At 37.3% G+C, this 25,013-nt stretch overlaps 2 protein-coding genes and 1 long non-coding RNA gene across 4 annotated transcripts; 1 reads left to right on the top strand and 2 right to left on the bottom strand.

The window, feature by feature from the left end:
* Positions 1 to 8,771: 8,771 nt before the first annotated feature.
* On the bottom strand, positions 8,772 to 10,471 carry LOC117393133 (uncharacterized). The gene is made up of 3 exons (XR_004543111.2): positions 10,339 to 10,471; positions 9,194 to 9,319; positions 8,772 to 9,113 (listed from the first exon to the last, which is right to left on the bottom strand). It is a non-coding gene; the product is annotated as an uncharacterized LOC117393133 (long non-coding RNA).
* A 61-nt stretch (positions 10,472 to 10,532) lies between these two features.
* On the bottom strand, positions 10,533 to 22,036 carry knl1 (kinetochore scaffold 1). The gene is made up of 29 exons (XM_033991432.2): positions 21,854 to 22,036; positions 21,341 to 21,375; positions 20,889 to 20,922; positions 20,742 to 20,801; positions 20,548 to 20,630; positions 20,417 to 20,466; positions 20,319 to 20,340; positions 19,947 to 19,984; positions 19,819 to 19,871; positions 18,693 to 19,164; positions 18,574 to 18,626; positions 18,214 to 18,496; positions 18,064 to 18,104; positions 17,401 to 17,962; positions 17,277 to 17,317; positions 15,081 to 17,066; positions 14,388 to 14,511; positions 14,229 to 14,287; positions 13,696 to 13,794; positions 13,491 to 13,606; positions 13,290 to 13,380; positions 12,433 to 12,549; positions 12,274 to 12,361; positions 12,155 to 12,196; positions 12,034 to 12,073; positions 11,841 to 11,945; positions 11,674 to 11,774; positions 10,759 to 10,809; positions 10,533 to 10,654 (listed from the first exon to the last, which is right to left on the bottom strand). The coding sequence occupies exons 2-29, from the start codon at positions 21,367 to 21,369 to the stop codon at positions 10,533 to 10,535; spliced, it is 4,962 nt and encodes a 1,653-aa protein (XP_033847323.2). The 5' UTR covers positions 21,370 to 21,375; positions 21,854 to 22,036.
* A 503-nt stretch (positions 22,037 to 22,539) lies between these two features.
* Positions 22,540 to 24,832, top strand: knstrn (kinetochore localized astrin (SPAG5) binding protein). 2 transcript variants are annotated; one of them, XM_055232257.1, is made up of 8 exons: positions 22,540 to 22,585; positions 22,666 to 22,732; positions 22,825 to 22,857; positions 22,939 to 23,038; positions 23,124 to 23,238; positions 23,309 to 23,370; positions 24,476 to 24,550; positions 24,623 to 24,832. In XM_055232257.1, exons 1-8 carry the CDS (start codon positions 22,567 to 22,569, stop codon positions 24,749 to 24,751), a joined length of 600 nt encoding a protein of 199 aa, XP_055088232.1. In that variant the 5' UTR covers positions 22,540 to 22,566; the 3' UTR covers positions 24,752 to 24,832. The 2 variants fall into 2 exon arrangements, with proteins under 2 accessions (XP_055088232.1, XP_033847322.2); XM_033991431.2 differs by having other exon boundaries at positions 22,541 to 22,585; positions 22,828 to 22,857; positions 24,623 to 24,831.
* The last annotated feature ends 181 nt before the right edge of the window (positions 24,833 to 25,013 follow it).

Raw genomic sequence — 25,013 nt, 5'->3', positions numbered from 1 at the left:
GACAGTGAAGGAATGCGTACGGAAGCCCGCGGAGGACAAAACAGATACAGCGCGTTCATACATAAAAGGTGAAAGTGGAAGTCAGTTTGGGGGGAGACTATTCGGAAATATTGGAACGGCCATGTAGGCATATATTTGTGCATTGCAAGCGGAAATAATCAAACTTAATAAAAAAGAGTCTTGTGCAAGTATAAGCACTATTTCCCACTGCTTTGTGCATTTTACCTTCTCAACTATCCATACTGATACTATTACTACTACTACTACTACTAATCTAGGCTATCCAATATTTCGATTCTTATTCATGATTGGTGAAAAATTAAACAACTTAAATGTGCAGCATATAGTGTAACCCTATTAGGCAATTTAACTGATCTTTCTTACAATGCAATAAGAAATAACAGTAATAATATGAATTTGTTGTGTCCTTGGGCAAGACACTTCATCCACACCCTGAAATCACATGGTTGTATCTTTAATAGTCTACATTTCTTTACTGAAGTCATAATGGTTGAACTAGAATAAAACTAGCTGAGAAGTGAAATTTATACCTTTTGACAACCTAAAACCATTACCAATACTTGCCTTCCCTAAAGTGGATTTTGTGACTGCTACAAAGTCAACAAATGCTCTTCCTGCCTTTACTTAAAACAGCACAATAGCTTTCCTGCTACATTTGACTATATCCGCAGCTTGTTCAATTCATGTAATGGATGTCACCTTAACATGCCCTGAACACCTATTAGATGTACCACGATAAGGAAGTCCTTTTTTCCCTTAGTCTTCATCGTGCTGACTAATGAATAAAATCAGGGCGTAGGTGCTTTTCTCACCCGCGCTGCCTTGAATGGGTGAGGCTACATGATGTCACCCAGCCATCACATCAATAACAGCTCCATAATGGGGAACAATCTGAGTGGCTACAATCTCGACGGCGCTAACTTCCTCCCGCAAACCAGCCCAAGGACTTCTGTGAGCTGATTTACATCTAAATAAATACAGGCATAGACCAAACAATGCATGGACCCACAAGAGGAACAGGCAAGTCCAAGGCATATGTGAGCAGGTCCGGCCAAGCTGCACTGCCCGATAAGAAGCAAGGGAGTGGACACAAAGGAACAAGGGAGAAGAATGATGGAAGGGAATATAGAGCTCAAGTTGTATAAAAGGGGATTACGAGAAGTTTAAAAATGGTTTTGGTTTGTCATGCATTGTCAGTCTAAGTGCACGATGTTAAAATATAGAAAATGTATATGCCCTCATACGCAGTTCAAACATGTACATCCACAGCTCCATATCTTCTGTAGAAAACACCGTAGCCATCTTGAATATCACAAAACCCAGTGAAAATTATGTCATTAATATGAAAAACAAGTCCAGATAGTACTGTATTTCGAATATTGGATTGGGTGTCTGACGCCCTCTGGTGGATACCATAGGGATTGAGGCATTTTTAACTGACAAATTAGCAGCATGGTTAATGTCAACATGACTCCTTTAGACTGTAATATACACCATCGCTACAAACGAGTTACTTAAATGCTGTACTCCTGAAGTTTGCACATGCACACATTACACCATTGTTGAAAACCTGAAAAAAAAGTTGACCAAGCACAGGTCTTCTTAAAGTCCTACTCCATTGTCTCCTCTCCTGGGCCTCATTGGAAGCTCGCCCATAAAGTGCCTGCTAAACCCTCTTATCAGCTGTGGCCTGCTCCGGGGGGCACCCACCTCGTGTTAATCCTCTTCTTCCACGAACATGTGGGTGCTACGCTCTTCCAGTCAGCACCCATTACCGTGTGCACGCGGCTGATGGAGAACAGGCTCCTCACACTTAGCTCCGCACTGGGCTGGAGCCTGCCAAAGACACTGCTAAAGACACTGCTAAAAAGACACCGCTAAAGTCGTGAAGCTCTGAGGCCACAAGGTCAAACTGAGAGGAGAGTTTTCTTTATGTGTTTGCTTTAAGGTATTATATATTAGTGTTTATTCTTAATGTGGACATGTTTTCAACTTTATACTGCACTGCCTATAAAAGATGTAGTGTTTTTATTTCAAGAAGTCAATTGGTTTGGGGTTTTGAATAGGACAAAACAGCTTGGCACTATGCAATTCTTCTCTAAATCTATATATACAAATCTGTTTATTTGTGGTTTATTTGGCACGTCTTCTTCTATTTTGCTAGATCAATGTAGTGTATTCAAGTTTTTTTGCTCTGCTATATTCCATTTTTGTGAAAGAAAGACCAAACGCTTTACTAACATTGCTCGGGCAAATTGCCAAACCAGTACTGAACGAGAATAAAAGTATTTTTGGATATTTATGAAATTGGCAGCGAACCAGAGCACATTGTTTGGAGGGTTTGCAAGTTAAACAGACCTACTTTAGTTTCCCTTGGGTCAATAGAGACAGCCTATAGTTTAATTCATCTTGTCATAAACGCAGTAAACTACATAGACCTAAAGTATCTTCTGGGTCTTATGTAGCTTACAGTTTATCAGTGCGGGTCAAGCTGGGATTTGGGCCTTGATCTGGGGAATGCACTTACCCCGAACAGCAGCTACACCTCTGTTAGCGAGCGCTGGGTGGGGGACAAAATGGCCACCATCTGGACATGAAGTCGCCCCTCACCTTGTTCAGAAGACTCACCCAAATCCCCCACACATGGGCGAGGCTTTTTAAAATAGCTCTGGGTGTCACAGGGTCATGTGATAAGACCAAGGGGGCGTCAGGGGGGTCTCGCGTTGGATCTAAGTGTAGACAGTGAGGGACAGGAGGGTGACAGGGAGGAGGTGGTGAGGGAGAGACTGACAGGAGGTCTCTATGGTTACAAAAGTATATAAGACTTGTAGACTTGTAGATGTCCTCCACATGAAGCCAAACTGTCTAGATATTTATCAGGAAGGGCATCTGTCTGAAATCTAAAGGCGCATTTCTACAGCCAGTTGGTTTTTGGGAGATTTGAGTGGCGCATCATGGAAATAGAAAGTAAAAACCATATAGTATTTCAGAACATGCATGGATATAGATGCCACACTCTGGAATATTATCTCCAAAGGAACAACGTTTTCATATAATTTGGGTCTGTGTAGCTCTCAAACTTACACATTTGAATTTAAATAAAATAAAAAGAGAAACCACTGGCCTTAAAATACTGTAGTACTGGGTGAGATGGCTAAATTAGTATCTCATTTGTGTCCAGTGCCAGTCCTTGGATAACTGGACTCTGGATGTGTTATCTCTCCTTCTCTCCAACACAGCCAACACGTCTCTACAATATTTTTAGGGAAGCTATTGTTGTTGGTGACGTGTCCCAGGATGTGTTTTCCCAAAAGGTCAAAAGTTCAGTCTTGTAGAGGAGGCACAGTGATGGAGGAACAGGCACCTCCACCATAATGTCTCAGTGTGTGTGGAGGAATATTGTTTTTACTCACACAGGTCAGAGAGGATACACACAAACAGTGACAGCACACAATTAGTGAAAATAGTGCTAGTAGTATATTAATAATAGTATAATAGTAGTAGTTGTAGTAGTATAGTAGTAATAGTAGCAGTAGTATTATTGTAGTGGTATAGTGGTAGTACTAGTAATAGTATGATAGAGTAGTAGTAGTAGTAGTAGTAGTGGTGTAATAGTAGTAGTAGTAACAGTATGATAGTATAATAGTAGTATTGCAGTAGTAGTAGTGTAGTAGTAGTAGCAGTAGTAGTAGTAATTGTAGTAGTAGTAGTAGTAATATAGAAGTAAAAGTAATATTTGTAGTAGTTAGTATTATGACAGTTATGAGTATATTAGTAGTATTAGTAGTAGTCTTGTAGTATAATAGTAGCACTGTTTTAGTAGCAGCAGTACTAGTAGTAGTAGTAGTAGCAGTAGTAGTAATAGTAGTAATAGTAGTGGTGGTAGTACTAGTAGTAGTAGTGGTAGTAGTAGAAGTAGTAGTAGTAGTAGTAGATCAGTGTGTAATATTTGTCACATTCTGAAGTTCTCCAGCAGTGATCACAGTATTTTTGGGGCTCACTACTTTACACACTGATTTTTGTAAAAAGTCAACATGGTTCAGCAAATCAAAATAAAATGTTGATGATAAATAGTTTATATAGACATGCTTACACCTTGCTTTTATTTTATACCTGCGTGATTTTTGTGTCTTCGTTTTTTCTCTGTAGGCTCAGGTTTGTGTGGGTCTGTGCTGTTGTGTTATATTTATATTGTTTACAAAATCAATATATCATTGGAAGAAAAAAAGTGAATATATAAATGTTTGATGGGCCTGGTCAGGGATGGTGAGGAGGTAAAAGTATGGAGTCTTCAGGACCAGTGATAGGGAGGGACAGCTGTGTCCTCTGTCTCCTGCTGGGACGGGACTATTTTAACAGGACAGCCCCATTGTCTTTACCTAGAACGATCAGAGACTTCAGGCTCCTGCACTAAAGTAAAGGCAATGGGAGGGCATCCGGCTTGTCCATTCACACACATCTTACAATGCCCCAATAGAAGATGTAATAGATTTATGTGGGGGAAAGGCTCATAAATTGAAAAGAAAAACTTGCTTCAACGTCACTGCAAATTTCTGCTACAACTTTGACTGCACTTTCATCTTGTGTGATGTATTAATAAAATATAATAGAGTAACATTATTCTCCTCAACTTTAGCATTACATGTAGTGTTAAATGTTGCCTTCTTGTAGCCAGTGGTGGAATGTAACAAAGTAAAAGTAGTAAAGTTCTATACTTATGTGCAAATTTTAGATATCTGTAAGTACATTTTAGAGTGGATATGTTTTACTTTTACTGCATTACGTTTAAGAGCAGTTATCTGTACTTTCTGCTCCACTACATTTTTGAACTGGACTGAAAAGCAAAAGAATTTTTTATTATTCTTTATTTATGAATTATTGTTTGAGACCTGCTGAAAAGTCTGAGGGGTTTATTATACCAGTAAAATATTAATATATATATATATATATATATATATATATATATATATATATATATATATATATATATATATATATATAGAGAGAGAGAGAGAGAGAGAGAGAGAGAGAGAGAGAGAGAGAGAGAGAGAGAGAGAGAGAGAGAGAGAGAGAGAGAGAGAGATAGCTAGATAGATAAAAAAAAAACAGCTAAGCAGAGCCAATCAATTGTTGCTGTTGAACAAAATGCAGCTCAAATCTTTATCAAATTCACTACATTTAAAGCATTATAAGACTTCAAAATCTTCACAAAATAAAATTTAACGTTTTACAGGTACTTTAATACTTTTGCTCAAGTAGATTTCATGTGATACTTTTACAAAAGTACTTTAAATTTTCAATCTTTGACTCCATGACTATACTTTTATTTTAACTGCACAATTAGATGAATTCCTCTAAGTAATTTCAAAAACAGATTTTTTTGAGAGGACTTGGTGAACAATAAGGCCAAAAGAAAAACACTATAAAATTTATAAATCTGCACCTCTACTGAAATAAAACACACACACACATCGTTTATACCAGCATCATTCAACACATTTATTCAAAACCTAATAACTGTTCCCATTAGACCCGTGCTCCATCACCACATCTTCCTCCACTTTATGTCAGAATCCTGCATGTGAGAATGACCTAAGAATGAGTGTATTGTGTTTTGTGCACTAACTTCTCTCTGGGGCACACATAGGCACGCAGTTATGGTCATATCAAAGAGAGGTTGCAGGGTCACAGTGTACAGAGTGAAGTCATGACAGCAGGAGTCCAGCAAACATGGGCCATTGTCCTGTGAGAAAAGGCATGAGGTAGCACTGAGACGGGGCTAGGCTGTTTTGGATTTGTTTTAACTAACTATATTATGCATCTACATCCGATAACAAAGTGTATCGTTGGAGTCCTCTTGTATTGTTATTAATGATGATAATGGCTAAAATTGATATAGTATTGTGTATTCAAATGAACTCTGAAAAAAAAAAAAGAATGTTCAGCACTAGGGCATCAAATCTGTCAATCTCTCATGCACTTATTCAATTTCACCTGTCCATAGAGCTGACCTGTATCTTGGCCTGATAGTTGCTTGTATCCATGGAGATAGAAAAGGTTAATGCCAAATTATAAAAGTTTCCAGACAGAAGGAAATCTCTAAGCAAACAAGCAGGTGTGTTGTGTGTGTGTTATACTAGAAAAAGTTACATAGTGTGCCTTTAAACACGCAAGCCCAAAGACACAACAACAGTATGCAGCTCCACTTTCATCCTTCAGAATTTTTATAGACCTGTTAACTGAATGGTCCTGTAAAAGTCTACCTGAGTATCCCACTGCTGTCATGGCTACTGTCTTTTTAGGCTATCTTAAATGTCCTATATTGCACAAAATTCTCTGTTCCACCTTGTGATGTCATGAAGTGTTGGTTTTCAAGGTAACAGCTTCCTTTTACCTTTAGTTTAGTAGAGATGGGGAGTTCCAGGGCTGAAATCATCCAAATCATTCTAATGAAGGTGTATGGAGTTTACAAAAACAGCAGCACTTCCTGTATTACCACATGACATCACAAGGTAGAATGGAGTTTTTCTTTTATTATTATTATTTGAAAGAAGAATACAGCCTAAATCTGCAGCAATTGTGTGTTAAACACGTGTGCATGGAACAAAGCACAACTGTGGGTATGTTTTGATGAGGAAACAACATTATAACATAGAACAGAAAATAGTGTAATATAGGCCCTTTAAATCACTCCCATAACCAAAACATAAATAAAAAGTTTTTCTAAATGCAATACAATCTCAAAGCAAATGATGTGGATGGCAGTTACATGAAGACGCTGTTAAAAACAATGTGACGTGAGAAATGATATTAAGTGATGTGTGTGATTTCAAATGGACAAGATGGTGTCCGATTGGTTGGTTTAATTGTATAATGTGTATCCATCGGCCCGGAGCAGCCCGTTTAAACCTGGTTACGTGGACGTTATAGTGGCTGTATGTCACCTCACTAATCTTATCATAGCCATGGAGATGACAGCAAGAGGACACAGCCAGGGCACATTCAAAGTCCTACAATCCAGTTTGGGTTGAATTTAAGTGTTAAACTGGACCAGCCGCCATTTTGAGAAGAATTATGCAAGCAAATATAATAAGTGTAATATCTATGTCAAAGGTGCATTACGTAATTCATTTGGAGGCTTATCTCCATGGAGATGTTATTGCTTTGCCTGGTATGTTGGGCAGTACATCATGAAACTAATCTTGCATTTGTTTCAATACAGGTATTGTGACTAGTGAAGCTGAACAGAGAATCCTTTCATGTGAAGTGCTTTTCAGCAGTTTCGAAACTGTGAGATTTAATAGGTCTTAATTCAAAATTCAAAATAAAACTAAAATATTGGGAGGTGCTCTGTGAGTATGGGGTCCGGGGCCCTTTGCTAAAGGCTGTTTGGTCCCTGAATGACCGGAGCAGGAGTTGTCTTCGCATTGCCTGCAGTAAGTCAGACCTGTTCCCGGTGCATGTTGGACTCTGCCAGGGCTGCCCTTTGTCACCGGTTCTGTTCATTGTTTTTATGGGCAGAATTATGGGCTCATCTCTGCTGTTTGCAGATGACAGCTTCATCAAACCAGGACCTGCAACATGCACTGAAAATCAGCTCCTCCAAATCCAAGGCCATGGCTCTTGACCGGAAAAAGGTGGCTTGCCCTCTTTGGGTGGATGGAGAGTCCTTGCCTCAAGTGGAGGAGTTCAATTTTCTTGGGGTCTTGTTCACGCGTGAGAGAAAGATGGAGAATGAGATTGACAGGTCACGGTAAAGAAGGAGCTGAGATGAAAGACAAAGCTCTCAATCTACCTTCCTACCCTCACCTATGCTCATGAGCTTTGCGTAATGACCGAAAGAACAAGTGCAGATACAAGCGGCTGAAATGCGTTTCCTCCGCAGGTTAGCTGGGCGCTCCCTTAGAGATAGGGTGAGGAGTTCAGTCACACAGGAGGAGCTCGGAGTTCAGCCGCTGCTCCTCCGCGTCGAGAGGAGCCAGCTGAGGTGGCTCGGGCATCTGTTCCGGATGCCTCCTGGTCGCCTCCCTTGAGAAGTGTTCCGGGCACGTCCCATTGAGAGGAGACCCCAGGGAAGACCAGGGACACGCTTGAAGGACTGTGCCTCTCAGCTGGCCTGGGAACGCCTCAGGATCCTCCCGGAAGAGCCAGAGGAAGTGTGTGAAGGGGGAAGTCTGGGCTCACTGCTCAGGCTACTGTCTCCGTGACCCGGCCCCGGATAAAGCAGAAGAAAATGGATGAATGGATGAAATTGAAGAGGTCTTCATTCAAAATCCCCAAAAAACACAAAAATGGTCAATATATAAAATTTTAAAATATGCTGAGTATGTAATATAGTACAGAGTAACATTATATGAATCAATCAAGATAAACTTATGTCAACCTTAATGTCATACGATCCAAGGGCCACTCCAGGCAAACTTAACCCTTGCTTGCCTGGGAATGCTGTGAACCACCTGTGTGTTCAGTGGAGTCGGAAAGGGGGCCTCGACTCTCCTGATGGCTCACTCACTCCAGAGCAAACAGTTGGAACATGACCTTTGACCTTTTTACATCAAGGTTTTCCAAAGTAGACAGAGGACACATTGACCCCTTTGGTTTGTCTCCGGCCAGTTGACGTGACAAATGACCATAAGAAACAACAAACCAGTAATTTGTGGGGTCATATAACAGAGCTGCAGTAGGTGTTTTTGAATTAGGAACTTAACTTCGAAATAAAACAAAAGTATTTGCAATTATAAATTTATTTTACAAAACAGAGAGAATCAACACTTAAACACAAGCTCTATATGTACATCTATATATTTAAAAAGCACAGGCTTAAGGTAAGACTTGAAGTTGGGATAAGTTGGGATAATGAGTAGAGCGGATACAACACTACAGTCAGTTCAAGGGCACCATCTAGAGGACACATAGGGAATTGCTAGTATTGTACGGCTGCAATATTTTAAGGCTGACATTTGGGTGTTTAGGATTTTTCCCTTTCCCCCGGTCATTAACCGAGTAAACTGCTGTGGATGTCTTTGATAATCCTTGTCAGGTATTTCTGTTCTGGAGTGAAAGAAGTAACAATTTCTTCAATGTTCTGAGACCTGTCAAGATAAATAAAAATATGTTTAGTTATGTGAGAAAACAGTATTTTCAAAGATGTTGTGTGAGGGTTAAAACTTACGTTGTGTTCCCGATTATGTTTTTGAAACTCTTCAGCTGAAGTGCATAAGGTTGGTTGGTTAGGCTCACAGAGAAGACCACATCAAACTTTCTGAATCTCCTTAGACTGCTGAAGGTAATGTGAATTCTACAGAGAGGCACACCAATAAATAAATCAATCCAAACACAGAAGGTAAAGGTAAGGTAAAGAAATAAGTCTCAATTTTTACCCATGTGCCCTTTTTTACAACACTGTTCAAATTAGAACTGCAACTAATATTTACTTTAGGAGTCAAGATCAGTAGAGTAGATTATTTTCTATTGTATTGTACATGTGCGAAACACATTTAAATGTATTCAACCAAAGACAGGTTGAAGTATGGTGACTGAAAGCGTTTAATTTTAATTTAATGTCTTTGTTTTAAGTCTTTTGGCATGTGGGTCTGTGGAGTCCAGATAACGATTATCAGATTTTGATTCTGATTATTTTAATACAATATAATCACAGTTATTCCAATGAATTGTTGCAGCCCTTGTTGAAATGTATATTGTTCAGAAATGGAAGTTCTCAACATACGTTTTTAAGTTATTCACACAAAATCTATTTTGTGTAATGCAATACAGTATGTTGTTACAATAATAAAATTTCAAACTCAGTTTCGATACTAGTACTAATACTCAATACTGATTCCGACACCACGATTATTAAAAAAAAAACAAAAAAAAACTTTATTTAGACAAAAGAATGTCATTTTCAACATTAAATCACAGTACTTTCTTTTTTTTTGTCCATTTGACAGATTTGAACTTTTCTTTTACTATCGATCATACCTGGATGACTGAGGGATTACACAGACTACTTTCTTTTATATTATCATGCTGTACGTGATCTGCGTACGTGATCTTATACTTGATCTAATACAGCTCAAGATCAATTTAAAGCTAATCAGGAAAGGTTCATCTCTGTCCTATGAAGGTGACTTTTTTTAGGATCGATACTTCCTCAAATGAGTATCTACCTTCGATAATAGTTTTAGTATTGGTTAGTATCTTATTTTTGATCATTTTTTTCTTTTGGAGTAAGTGGCCAGTATTAATAACAAAATGTTTAAATGGTTAAACTAAACTAAATTAGGCCACATCTAGGTTAAAGTGTTGCCTTCTTACTCTGAGTGCAGACAGTAGATGTCCAGGATGTCCAAACTCAGACTGCCCCAGGTTTTGAGTTTCCGCAGCTCCTCTCCCAGCTCCCGACAGCGACTCACCACCAGGCTAACATCATGGAGCAGCTGAGGACACACACGTGCTCTAATATTACTACAACTGAAGCCATTTGCACTGTGTAGAAGTTTGTGTTTCATTCACAGTATACTTGCCTCAGGGACATGTTTGTTGGTGGAGTATTTCTCTGTCAAATTCTTATCTTGTGTGAACTGAGAGACCATAGTGTGAACAAGTCGGGCGTGGCATTCTGAGTTCTCATCTGTGTGTGTGGGGAAAAAAAAAAAAGTAAAATGAATAGTCAGAAGTGAATAATCAATTCCATGTTCCATATACAACTTACAAAAATATATTAACTAATCTTACCAAGCAAATGTTTAAATGAGATGTCAGCTATTTTCTTCTCTTCATCATTTCCTACAGAAAACAATACAATTCAGGCTACAACCTTACATGCAATGGCTGCTTGATAATGGGAAAAAGAGAAATCATAATTGAACGGTGAGATGCCAGGGGGGGGGGGCGAGTATGACTCCGTGTATGACACTGTAGTACTGTAGATAGCGCGTACGCAGCGAAGATAGATGGAGGTAATGAGACGCATGAAAGTCACCCGAAAAGTAAGATGAGGAAGTCTGATGAAGAGTATTTAGCACTTGGCTTCACTGTGACTCCGGTGGGACACGATGACAAACCGGTGTCTGCTGTGTCTGAAAATGTTAGCAGCGGACAGTATGAAGCCAAATAAGTTAAGACACTTCAGCGTCTTATCAGTGTGACTGAGGTGTAATGGAGTTTTTTCAGCGTAAACGTGCTGAATATTGTCAACAATCATCCCGCTTTGTGAATGTCACTTAAATCAGCGAGCACTGTTAGCATCATATAAGGTGGCGTACCAAATTGCTAAATTGCTTGTAAATTAATTTGATATTTATTTAATTTTAATGTATTATTTTGATATTTATTAAATTTTAATTTATTCATTTGATGTTTATTTAATTTTATTTTTTATTTGACATTTAATTAAATTTCATTATATTTTATGTTATTTTTTCAGTATCAAATGGTTCAATCAGTTGTTCCAAGAATATGTATAGTTTAAATAAGGATAAAATAAATAAATAAATAAAAATAATTTAATTATTTAATAATAACTGCCAGCATTGCTCTAGATAGACAAGTGGCTTTGATAGAACTAGGACTGATTGGAGCAATAATGCTGGAGCTATTAAAATGTGGCAAATTCTTTATATGTAAAAAAAAAAGTGGAAGAAAAATTACCTTCTGACTCTTCGTAGGTCAACTCCAAGTGCAGTGTTTCATAGAGAAAAGTGTAGATAGCCCTGTTGGTTGTAATCTCTACCAGCTTCCATTCATTTATGCTGTGACAACAAAACAATTCATCAATGATCCGAAATTATTACACAAACATCTGTATTTAAACCTACGTGTGCAACATGGTAAGGTGCCTATCCAGGTCCTTGGTCTCATCTTTCACTCTTCTCAATTTGTTTAGGCTCTGTTTTTTCTGGATTTCCAATTCCAATGAGGATCTGTGGCAGAACACGGTACAGTTAGGTGCGCTTTCTGTCAATATCAAAAATTACAAAAATATCTACTGTTTAAATGTACGGTACTTACCTTTCATTGTTACTCGTGGTCTCTTTGACTTTATTCAGTTCTGTTAAAACAAATGTAGTAAGTACTTTAAGTAAGCACTTTGAGTTTTAGGAAGGTGAATTGTGAACAAAAAGTAACTTACCTTGCTGTTGAGATTTGATATCACTTTCGATGGCAGCCAGATCTAAAAAAAAAAATAAATAAATAAATTTGAACACATAACTGATAATAAATGGTAAATACATCATCAAGATACATTACCTGCTTCTAGATTTGCAATACAGTCATCAAGGCTTTTAAGCATAGCATCTGCTTCCTGAATTGATCCACTCAACTTTTTTTGCTCCTCCTGAAAGCAGTTCAAATTTTTTAATGTTTCCTAAAATAATGAACGTAAAATATTTTGTGCACTAAACCTACCACATTGGCCTGCATTAAATCTGCATATAGAACCTCCTTCATTTCATGTGACTTGGCCTTACTCATCTTTCTGTAGAAGTTGTGTCTTTCTTTGAGTTTGGCGCCAAAGGATTTGAACTGTGGATAAGAGTAATGTGTAGAATGACGTTCAGGTTAGACAGGGGGGGGGGCAAACGAGGACAAAAGAGATTTATTAATGTGGTACAAGACATGACGTTAGTTTTAGTGGGGAAAAGTAAGGGCTGGGACTCACAGGCTCCCTCGTGATTTGATACGCAATAAGATATCATCACGCTTTTGTGATACATGCATCGAAATGTTATATTCTGTACATTTTAACAACGGTATTTCTTTGCTAAACCATCATCTGCATTAAAAATAATAATAAAATAAAACCAAATTTTAAAAAAATGAAAATGTTAAATGTATTGATAACACTTTATAATTGCAATGAGGTGTTCTCAATTGACCTGTCTGGTGAAATATTGAATAAATAAATAATGACATTATTTAAGGGCTTAGTTACAACTTAATTAAGTATATTAATTAAGTGGTTATGAAGCATTATTCTTAATACTAACTCTTTTTTTCATTATGAATAAAGTCTCTCTTTAAGACAAATAAGGGTGGAGATATTATAAAGTGCATAGTATTTTTCTCTCCGTAGTCAAGGAAAAAAAACTGTAGCACTGTGACAATATCATTTTGTAACGTATATAAAAAATTACTATCAATATCATGGGCTGTAACACAGTATCATGAAATTTAGTATCATAATAATCATTTTAGCACACCTCTAAGGATTATAACCTAAAAAATTAATGTTAGATAAGAGATATGTCATTTTTTAAATTTACCTCTGCCTCTGAAAAGTCTTGCATCTCTTCCCATAGAGTCCTATTAACCTGTGTCAAAGTTTTTTCCAAGTCACGCTTTCGAAATTGGAGCCTGTGGGAAAGAAAGATACTGATCAATACGACACCAAAACGTTGAGAAGACTTTATAACCAAAAACTGAATACACTCCATTGATCCATAACTATACTGATTATAAAATACCCTTCAATCTGCTCTGTCAAGTTGTGCACGTCAGCCTCATAGACCACCTGTTCAGGTAAGCTAATATGTCTGTCACGGGACAAATCCATCAGGGTGCTCTCTGTGTCTGATGAAGCCTATGAACCAAGAAACCAAGTTTATATATTATTTTACATATTTTATAACTATTGCAATTGCATTATGAAGTTAAAATAAATGCACTTACACTCCCAGGAGCCACACTCTGCCGAGAATTATGAATGACAAAGTCTATGTAAAAAAGTTTAAAGAATTCTGTCATGGTAAGAGTGCCTTCGTTGTATTTCTGGAAAAAAAAAAGTTTTTGAGATACTAGAGAATTAGACTCATTTGAGCAGGTATCGGTAAAAAAAAGTCACAATCACAGGACGGAAATTAACCTTTCCTGAAAATATTTAGAATGAGCAGCATCCAAACAAGTCTAAGGCCACATAGACTAGTATACACCTATGGACACATATTGAACCTTCCTAGACAACAGAGATTAGTCGTCCAGGAAGGTGCATTAATAACCAAATATAAGGCCACATGGTAATATAAAATAAAAAAATAAAAATTTAATTCTGAAAATCACATTCTATTGTCTAAAGAAGAGTTTTTTAAAATTATCATTGTTGGTATCGCAATCGGTATTGAATGTTGACTCCATAAAGTAAAGAAATTCTAGCACTGTTGCAACTCTACTTTACTAAAGGTATATGGATTAGAGTATAGATGTACCCTCTGAATGCCACTGGCATAGTCTTCAAGTTGAGATTCATAATGGCTTTCTTTGGAAGCTGAAAAATAAAATAAAATAAAAAAAAAAAAAACACATGAAAATTATCAAAAATTACATGAATGTTTTAGAAATAAACATCCCAAAATAATAACACTCACTTGACTCGAAAGTGGAATCACTTCTAAAGTTGCCTGTGTGACTGCAATTAGAAGAATTCGTAGTTTGTGTGTTTGCTGCGGTGGTAATGTTATCGTCACACTCCAAAGTACAAGTCTGGGAATCCTGGACAAAGAAGGAATAAAAAAAAATTCTAATAAAACCACAAATTAAAGTCTAATCATCTGGCATTAAAGGGCCCATATTGCTATTCTTATAAGGTTGTTTCCTCATCAAAAATATACCCTGAGTTGTGTTTTGTTTCATTCACACATGTTTAACAACCAAAACCTGTATATTTAGGTTGAGTTCTTCTCTGAAACTGAAAACACTCTCTGTTCCACCTTGTGATGTAATGTGAGGATATAGGAAGTGCTCCACTGTGTTTTTAAACTCCATACACATAGTAGAATCATTTGGATAATCTCAGCCCAGGAATTACCAATTTCTAGTGAAGAAAAGGTAAAAGGTAGCTGTTAACATGAAAACTACTGCTTCGTGACATCACAGGGTGGAACAGAGCATTTTGAGGTTTGAAGATGTAGACAGACTAATAATATAGAGTTACTTAAACCTGGGTGAATGAAACATAACACAACTCAAGGTATGTTTTGGAGGAGATAACAACATTCTAACATGGCTTAAAGCTCATGAGTCAATTTTGCGTAATATAGAATTTAAAAAATTTGACCTACCAATATTATCGTGTCATTGGATCTCTTCATTCTCTTCTCATCCTCTGCGATATATGCTTCATCAGGTAATGGACGTTTCTTTTCATTGACTGGAGCAAACTCCTCTTCAAACACATCGTCTTGCAGTTTCTGGTCCAGATCAAACTCATGAAACAAACTCATTTTCGACCCATCGTCCAGACTTTTTGCGTCCAGCATTTCCGACACATCTTCATAACTCCCAAGCTCTTCATCATTAATATCGCTAACATTAAGATCAAAGTTGTCTGCTTGGTTTTGCACTTGAATTGTTTGAGTTTTAGTAGGTTCGCTTGCAGCCTGAACACTGCCATCTAGTGCTTTAATCTCCTCACTTTTGCCTCTCTTGGTGAGTTTTGGTTTGAAGCCTACCACGGACAACCTGGACATGAGCTGTTTAGTCTCCAGCTTGAATGGAGTGGTTGGCGCACAAAATGGTTCATCCAGGGCCTCTGACTTCATTTCACTCTTCTCCAAATCAACATCTGGCTCAACTTGAAGTAATTTGTTTTTATCCACTTCCAATTTGGGCTCTGGATCTAGGCATGGCACAGGAATGTTGACGTCTACTACATCGTCAGAAGGTGCGCTCAACTTCTGGCTGAAACGTCTTATTTTGGATTGTATATCGGCTAAACTCTTTCGACGACTTTTGTGTGAATTGACTGCTTCGCTATCTTTTTCTGTAATAGGGGGGCACTCTGGTTTAGCTACAAATTCTGGCTCATAATCGTTCTTTGTATTTCTTTGAGGGGACTCCATGTGCATTTTTATCTCCATTTCACACTTTGCAATAGGATCTTCAATGACCTGGTCTTCTGCACTAAGGGTCAGATCTTTGAGAGGTGGGTCTACAATACTCTCTCTCTGTATTTGAACTGGCAGCGCTTCTGTCATGTTCTCATCCATATTGTCATCTACATGTTTTTCCTTTAGTGAAACTTCAGCTATAGACTTCTCCTGAATCACTGACAGAATGTGTATGTTTTCATTCTTAACATCAGTTTTTGTGGATTTAACAAAGTCCTTGTCATCAGTTCCAGGGGTTGGAGTTACTTGAGTAAGAGGATTGCTCCAAGGGACACTTCTCCTTGCATTGAGGGCTGCATTCAAACCGTGTCTGCCCAAAGACTTGCATCTACGATTACTATAAATACTGGGTTCCCTTTTCTTCAGAGCAGGAGGACCGTCCATGGTGATGCTGTTGGGTACAGGGCTGAGATCTAAGTGAGATACCTCTGTTTCAACTCCAATATTTGAAGTAAGGCATTGTGTGACCTCTACTCCCCCCTCATTTGAACTGAACATCACAGTCTTCTCCTCACTCCGGGGCAGTGTGTCCCAGTCCTGGATCGGCTGTGGTGCCACATTCGTCACCATGGTGAGGGATTTAGTCACATCCATGTCTGCGTCAACACTGAATCGCAGAGTCTTTTCTCCTGATGTGGGGTAAATGTTCTGATCCACCTGGGGCTCAGGGTCAGGCCCACGCATCTGTGTCAGACTCAAACACGGTTTTGGTCTCATTTCTGTGGCAATGTTTACTGTGAGACACTGGGTTTCGTCCATAGCAGTGTTAATTCTCTCTGTTTTCTCCCCATATTTAGGTAAACAATGAAAACTTTCATTTGACTCAAAACCAATATTCACTGTCTGGCTCCTCGTCATGTCCATAGTGGCATCGTCAATGTTGAACCGAACAGTCTTCTCTCCATATCTAGGTAAAAGACCCACATCTTCATAATGCAGAGATGGGAAATCTCTTGCAATGTTGACTGTGTGGCACTGGGTTACATCCATGGCCGCATCATTCACATCAAATCGAATGGTCTTCTCTGAACATGGCAGATCAGGCTTTAGGTCTGCAGAAATGTGAACAGTGTGACAGTTGGTCACATCCATAAGAGCTTCATCTGCTGCAAAGCGCACTGTTCTCTCTCTGCAGGGCTCTTCCACATCAAAACCCGCCTGCAATCAAGCCACAATTAAAAAAGTAATTTTGATAATGACAACATTCAGCAACTTCAGGCATATTCATATTTCAGGAGTTATCTGTAACTGCCATAGATGTACCAATAAAACAAACTTATAAGTATATTAATACATAGTGGAAGTTGTGTTACTGGTTAAAAAAAAACCTGTACATTGTAGGATAAAATGACATGAAATGGTGCTTACCGGAAGCCTTTGCCTTTGGGACTTCCGAGAACTTTCAGTTCCTAAACAGGAAGTAAACATGAGAATCATTTTCATATAATTAAAATTATTCTCTTACATCAAATATTACAAGAGTGTAGCTAACCGTTAATGGGAAGTGTTCCAAGTATACTCCTTTGCTGCTGAAGGGTTTTTCCTGTTTGTTGCACATTGTGATAAAGCTTTTCAACTCCAGATATGCATCCTGTATGAGCTTCAGTAATGTCCATGTTTACAGTGTCATCTGCACTTGTTTCAACTCTTTCCACTAGTGCTCGAGTTATGTTGGAGTCATTCATTGTTAACATGTTCTGCATCTTCTGTTTTGGATTTTGCCCAGAAAGTGATGCAAAAAATTTTTCAAATTCTAAATCTACACTTTCGTCAGGCAGTGATGTGACTTCTTGTTGTTTTGGCGCTGCTGTTGAATTGGGAAACAGATCTCTGGCAATATTAACAGTGAGACACTGAGTCATGTCCATCCCTGCGTCGTGTGTGGTGAATCGTACGGTTTTCTCTCCGCTCAGAGGCAGACTCTCCAGCTCCCCCTGCAGGTGGAGGTTAGAGGAGATCCTTACTGTGTGGCTCCTGGTCACATCCATACATGCCTGGTCTGTGGAGAACCGCACAGTCTTCTCTTGGCTCTCTTCTTCTGAGCCAGTCATTATCTATAACAAAAAAAAAGAATCTGTCATACTAGTATTAAAGTTAAATTAACACAGAAATTCAGTTAAAATAAACAAAAGAAGGATAGTGTAGTATCATTTACCTGGTGCCTTGGCATATTAGTCTTCAGAGTTGTCTCCGGACCTTTATTAAAAAGACAAATATAGACATGGCTTTAGAAGACCTCAAACTTATTGTGTTCGGTCATATATAATTGCAACCCCAATTTTTAATTGCTGTGCTCCATATTTACCTTGATAGCTTGAGTCCCTGTGGAGTTTAGTGTCCTTCTGTAGAGCTCTCTCTTGTAAAGGAAACAGACACTGAAGAGGATCGTCTTGCCCTTCTGAAGGCCGAACAGAGAGACCAGAGGCGATGGATTTTCTTTCTTTTAAACCAGTCATATCCAGAGCAGATGAGGCCGACGGTGCCACTATAATGTTACTAGTGTAATTCTGAGTAATGTCCATGAATCCACCATCAGAGAACATAATCGTTTTCTCGCTCCTGCCATCGTCTTTTGAGCCATAGTTGACCTGAAACAAAAAATAGCCAAAATAAATTTGAATTATCATTTGGCAGAAAATTACAAAATTGGTGCATTGTAACTCACAGATAATCTTCGCTTGGAATCATTTTCAATAGTTTCACTGGTGAATTTCTTGTCTGCAAGTGGGAAAAACATCAGTTAACATCAACAAAAAGACTGAAAAAGTTGAAATAATTTTATACCTGTGGAGGTGGTTGAAGTTATCTGTTTTTCAGGTTCAGCATAGATTTCTTGTGGGAATAAACACTGGAATGGGTTTGATTCAGGCATGTCAATGTCATCTTTAGAACTAATATTAGGCTCTGACATCTTTTTAAATCCAGACTTGTTCAACTTTGGTACATGATTTTCCTTATCAATGTTATCATAAGTGGTCATGTGGTTAGTAAAAGGAAACACACATGGAGTTCTTGGTTTACTGGAGAATGTCAGGTCTTGGTCACAGATCATGTTTAAAGTTTGGCTCAGGGTCATGTCCATGGATCGATCAAACATCACAGTTTTATCTCCGTGGTTGTGCAGGAGGCCCTCGGATGTGCCCAGAAAGTCTTCATTATTTGTGATTCTGACAGTGTGAGACTGGGTCATGTCTAGGTCGCCAGCGGGAAAGATCATGGTTTTCTCCCCATAGTTTCTCCCATCATAGACACAGTCCTGCAGAGACAAAAAAGGTCATGTAACAGTCTTTACTGACATGCTGGGGGTGTGCTACATGTGTTTTTATGGTGGAATGTTCAGCAGTTAGCATGGTGACAAAATACACACATAAGAAAACACTGCCAAATAAGTTTGAAGAAATCTGAAATCTCAAGAAAAAAATACACAAATGGATTTCAGCAATACAGTTTAATCCTTTAGATTACCTGTCACAGTGAAAAACTTTGTAATTTTCTATACTGATTACCTTATCACTTATTTTATTTGATAGCCAGGTTTCAGAAAATACAAATATATCTGGATTTGCTTGATTTGCCCAGACATTAATGTAATTTAACTGGGCACTGGTTTTCTCAAAGACACACTGTTTATCTTACGCATAGGGAGTCATTCAGTAGGCCTATCAGCTGCAGAGCCCAGGGTTAGATTGATATTTCCACTCCACAGTTTTTTCCTGGCCTGGCCTGAAATGATTGCCATCGTGGGCAAATAGAATATTCCTCTTCCAGAATCCACAAACAGACTAACAGAGCTTCAGACAGAGCAGTACCTACAGTTAGTATCACACCCCAGGGACTGTCGATGATATCAGCTGCAGTGCAAAGTATTATTAGAGAAATGAGTCTGTAATTTAAAGTTCTGCTTATTTACCGTATCCTTTTGTTGTAATATCTGTTTTGGCGCATTTAAAAGAATGTCGATTCCTACAAGAAATAATACATTTAGAAAAATTCCTGCAAAAACAAGGACAATTGTATTTTTGTAAGTTTGTCATTTACCAGTAAACTGTTGGTCTTCAGTGGCCTTCATCTGGACCCTTGATTAGGAGAAAATGATTTAACATTACAAAAATCAATAAATAAATATACAAAAATTTGAAATCTTTGCTATAGAGCTCGGGATGGAACATCCAAAAATTTCCATTAGCATGATCATCTGCCATGTTTGTGACAGTAGTGCAAAATGTCCATAGAGCTACATTAGCTAAAACAGTGTTAAAAAGTAAATGAAAACATGGAGCAATCTGATAAACTGCTGGGTCACTACTGGTAAATACATCTATCAGTCTACAATGTAAGATGCTAAATTTAATCTCCATTATTTGATGTGTGATGTCACAATCCCAAGCTCTATACTCCAAGAGATCTCACCTATTTTGTGCGGCACTGCCTGCTGTAAAATAAAAAACAATACCATTAAATTCAAGAAATTCAATAAAATATGAAACAGAAGATTATACAAATCTCACCAGACAACTCCTGCAGAGGAGTTTTTAAAGGTGAAGGGTTTTTGGCATCTCTGTAAAAATATAAAATGTTAAATTGACTATTAAAGGTCTCAATTGAACACTTAAAATGCTATGGTAAAATGTGTTTTTACTTGGAGAATAAAAGCACATCATTGGCCAGGGCAAAACTGACTCTTCTTGAAATCCTCTTATCTGAAGGCTTTGCACAGTCCAACTTTAAAAGTAATAAAGGCATGTTTAGAAGTAATGAAGACAGATTTTTAGCCCTCTTAATTAGATAAATAGTACAGAAATAGTACAATACTACAGACTAGTTTTGACCCACCACACTTTCTTGTTGCTCCACTTGTGTGGCTATGATTGATTTCCGTGGCATCTTTAGAATCTGGGAATAACACACAAAAATGTACAAGTTGCTACACATAAAATTAGCCATAAGTTCAAATCAGTGGCAGAATACAACAGTACTGACCGAAGTGCGCCGCTTGGAATTGCCATTGCTCTCCCTGCAAAAACATAAACACAAAATTAGCTTGTTTTGAGGATGAGATCAGAATCAGAATCAGAATCCTTTTATTGCCATTGTTTGTGAACACAGTTCACAAACTAGGAACTTATTTTGGTGATAAGTGCAACATAAAACATAAAACACACTGAATAAATACAAATACAAATAAGGGCATGCACGAAGTTAAAAAAAAAGCTTAAAAATGCTTAAAAATCAAATAAAATACTTAAAGGTAGAAAATATATACAACAGCAGCATCAGAACAACAGTGCAAACATGACTTATTAAAGTGACCGGTGTTATAAAGTGTCCAGTTTTGTGCAAATATAATAAAGTGTTCATGAGACAAACAGCAGAGGGGAAGAAACTGTTCTTTTGACGAGATGACATATATACAACAAAGCAGTTTTACTTACTCATTCCTGACTGGATCAAAGGGGTCCATCTTTGTCTGAAATTTAAATAGTTCAGTGAAGGGCTACATTTATCAGAACAATATTTAACCTAGGATTTTTATTTTATTTTATTTCAAAAGCCTCATGTTTGTTGGCTTGGCAACACTTTGAATAGCGATGACTTTAATTTAAATATAATTCAAGCATCTTTGAGTATTTTATCGTGGAAATGTCGGTCAGATTGCACATTCGTGGACCTGGTTTATGGTTAATGTCTATGTTATTACTGGGCCTATCCAAATGAAAAGGTACAAAAAAATTGTACAAAGTTAAATATAAATGCACTCCATTAAAAATTACATGATCAAATTCTAGAACTTGACATCAGCTTATTAAATATTTGTCTTTTTTGTTCTTTGCATTCAGTCTGCAAAGTGCTAACAACTGGTGCAAAGGGCGTTCAGTATTAGTGTAAACGGTGGCCTTGTCTCATAAGGAACCAAACAAATGCCACAAGTCACTTTCCATGCATACCTGGTGCGCGTAACTCCGTCCAACTGTGTACAAATCTACTGTTATGATCCCGTTATTGTCAAAAGTAGAGTTTCTGTGACGTTCATTCCTGTTTTGGCTGAAAACAGTATGAAAAAGAAGCTATTAGACAACGCTAGATGCTAACGTCTTGAGTTTTGAATTTGGCCGCCCTCACGCATGCGCAGTGCTATTTTTGGTCATGTATTTCGTATATTAGCGCTAAATTGTCACTGTTAAGCGTATGATTGAGCTGAGCCAAGTACAAATATACATTAATGCTTGATTTTTTTAGACCTTCATGGCATATATCTGCAGCAACAGTCTTTAAAAGCATTTAGAACGATTTGTTTACCGGAAGTAGCTAACGCCAAATACGGAAGTAGCGTCAGTGAGGGCGGGCAGTTTGAAAATCGGTGTGGCTCTGTCGGTTTTGGAGAAAAATATCAAACTGTAATTATTTCATCAAGGTAAGACTATCTACTATATGACTACACGTATTTTGCAATGTATTCACAAAACTATTTTTAATCAGTAAAAAGTGAACAAGGTAGCTATTTCGAAGTGACGGCCTCTAGGCTCCTAGCTTTTATAACTAGACCTGTTTCAATTCATAAATTCCTTAGCTTGCCTCTTTTCAAATCCCACTTCATCACGCATTTTGAAAGTTACATTTATTTACAGAAGCCTAAGGAAATCATTGATTGCTGTCAAAGATGTCAAAAATGCCAAGAGGTAGTCAATTCCTATAATAATTTGAACATTTTACAGGGTTAGAAATGCATTATGAAATGAAAAACTGGTTTTGTTTGTAGGTTTTCCTCCTTTGAAGAAAACTGGACATAAACCAGATGATGAAAACCATAAGGAAAACATCCCAAAGTAGGAAAATAAAATATACATGTTATGTTATTTAAAACATGACAATTTATTGCACGTTGTCTTTTTTTTTTGTCGTTTTGTCATGTACCTAGCAGAAAGAATGCTGTCTCTAAAATGGTCAAAGGGTAAGTCTCAAATGCATAAAACATTATCGATTCCATAGGAAAAAAGTACACAACAATGATACAATTCTTGTCACCTTGCAGCATATCCACAAGGTATGGGTATGAAGCTGAGCTAAGGGAACAGAATCAGAATCTGCTTGTTGCAAATGATGATCTACAGAAAAACCTAACACAGACACAAGTACAAGATCTCCACTGCATGTGTAATGTATTTGTTGTATATGACTAATGTTTGAAATTGAATAATAAATGTATCATTCTTGCAGCAAAGAGTCACAGAACTACAGCAGCAGTACAGTGATCTCGAAAAGGAAAAACTAGAGACTGAGAAACATCTGAAGGACTGTCATGCACTTTTAGTTTCAGCGAAAATTGATCCAGGTAATATCTTTTTGTTTCTGTTTTTCTTTCTATTATTTCTGTGGTGACAAAATTTCTGTTTTGTTTGTAGTGTTGGGAGAAAGAGTTGGAGAAGCCATACATGAAAATGAAGAGCAAAGACAGGAAGTAATGGTACTTATTTTATAAGTTGTATACATAAAATGTCTTGCTACAAATGATCAATTGTCACCCACTGTTTTAGGGTCAATTACTTATTTTTTATATTATATATAATTAGTGTAAGATGCCTAGTGTCTCTAGGCAAAGTGTGACAGATACGTTCATATTTGTCAATACACCCCTAATGGCAAGATCCTCTCAAAACTAAATGTAACCTATACTATAGGAGTAGGATGAGACACAAGATTGCAACCACAAGAATGAACAAGAGAGGACATTTTTTGGACATTTGAAGTAAATAAATTGTGCAGGTCAATTTTGGCTTCACCCTTTTTAAATGACTTTATTTCATATTTTTGCTGTCATTGTAGCTCTGGTTTAGTAACTCACCACCACCTAACCTCAAACTAATCAACTGTGCACAGAGATCAGAGAGATCCCATACTTACTATACTAAGAAACCTTTTTAGGCCCTATGTTCAATAGCTCTGTTTTTATTTACGGAGAATAAAAGCAAGCTGATTTATCGGTGAAATAAATAATGACCGCAAACAGTTTACTTTCACTTTGTCAGAGAGTCTCTAATCTAATGCCTGATATATATATATATATATATATATATAAATTTCTGCTGATATTTTGAAGCCAATATAGGACCAATATATACAATAATTTATCTCAAAATTTGTAATTTATTTTTGAATATATGATTGTTTTCCAACTCAGAGCAGTGCAGTGTGTAGTAGACTGTAACTAACTAAAAATACTATAGTAAAAAAAAATATATATAGCAATGATTTTAAACATCCACTGCCCTGTTTCACAACAAACCTTTAAAAGAGCACTTCCCTCTCAGCCTTCTTGCGCTCAAGTGTCAAGAGTCAATACATAACCAATATATTAACATTAAATCATTATTTACATATTTAATTATGAACTAAAACTTAATTATGAATTAAAAAATATTACATATGTATATTTCATAAAATAAAATTTCTTATTGAATGAATAATAATAGATTAACCACAAACTCATCTAAAAGATGATCTATAAAGTTACAGTCTATGCCATGAATTGATAGAAAGATATTTTTAATCACCTGTCTCTGCCAATTTAGACCGTCTCAACAGAACTCCTTAATGAACTGAAAACGTTTGCTGATATTGCGACAGAGCAATGCAGCCAATTACAGGTAAAACTCACAACAAAAATGTACCCTAAATAAGCATTATATAATTAAATATGTGTGTCTATTGTTTTTTAGGAAGTCCAGTCAACATTATCTGAGCTCACAAAAGCACAGGAGCAGATGAGGCAGGAAAGAGAGAGCTTTGCTTTGGAGGTTGCTGATCTGGAAAAGGCCCTTAATGAGGCAGAAGCACTCCTTTTGTAGACAAAAAAAATCTGTAATTTTTGCATGTTTTAAAAATTATTGTAATAAACATTTTTGTACCCCTCCTTTTCAAAACTTGAAATGAATATAATTACAAAGGAGGGGCATATCAGAGAGATGGCTTATGTTTGATGTAAGAAGTAAGTTAAGAATTGGATCTAGATGAAGTATGAACTTAACTTAAAATGGAATTAATAGTAACAAACCTTCATTGCATAATATAGTATAGGTTGCACACACACAATAAAATAGTACACATTTT

Source organism: Periophthalmus magnuspinnatus, chromosome 24 (genome assembly GCF_009829125.3).
Source record: "Periophthalmus magnuspinnatus isolate fPerMag1 chromosome 24, fPerMag1.2.pri, whole genome shotgun sequence".
Lineage (NCBI taxonomy): Eukaryota > Metazoa > Chordata > Actinopteri > Gobiiformes > Gobiidae > Periophthalmus > Periophthalmus magnuspinnatus.
This window is presented reverse-complemented; position numbering and strand designations above follow the sequence as displayed.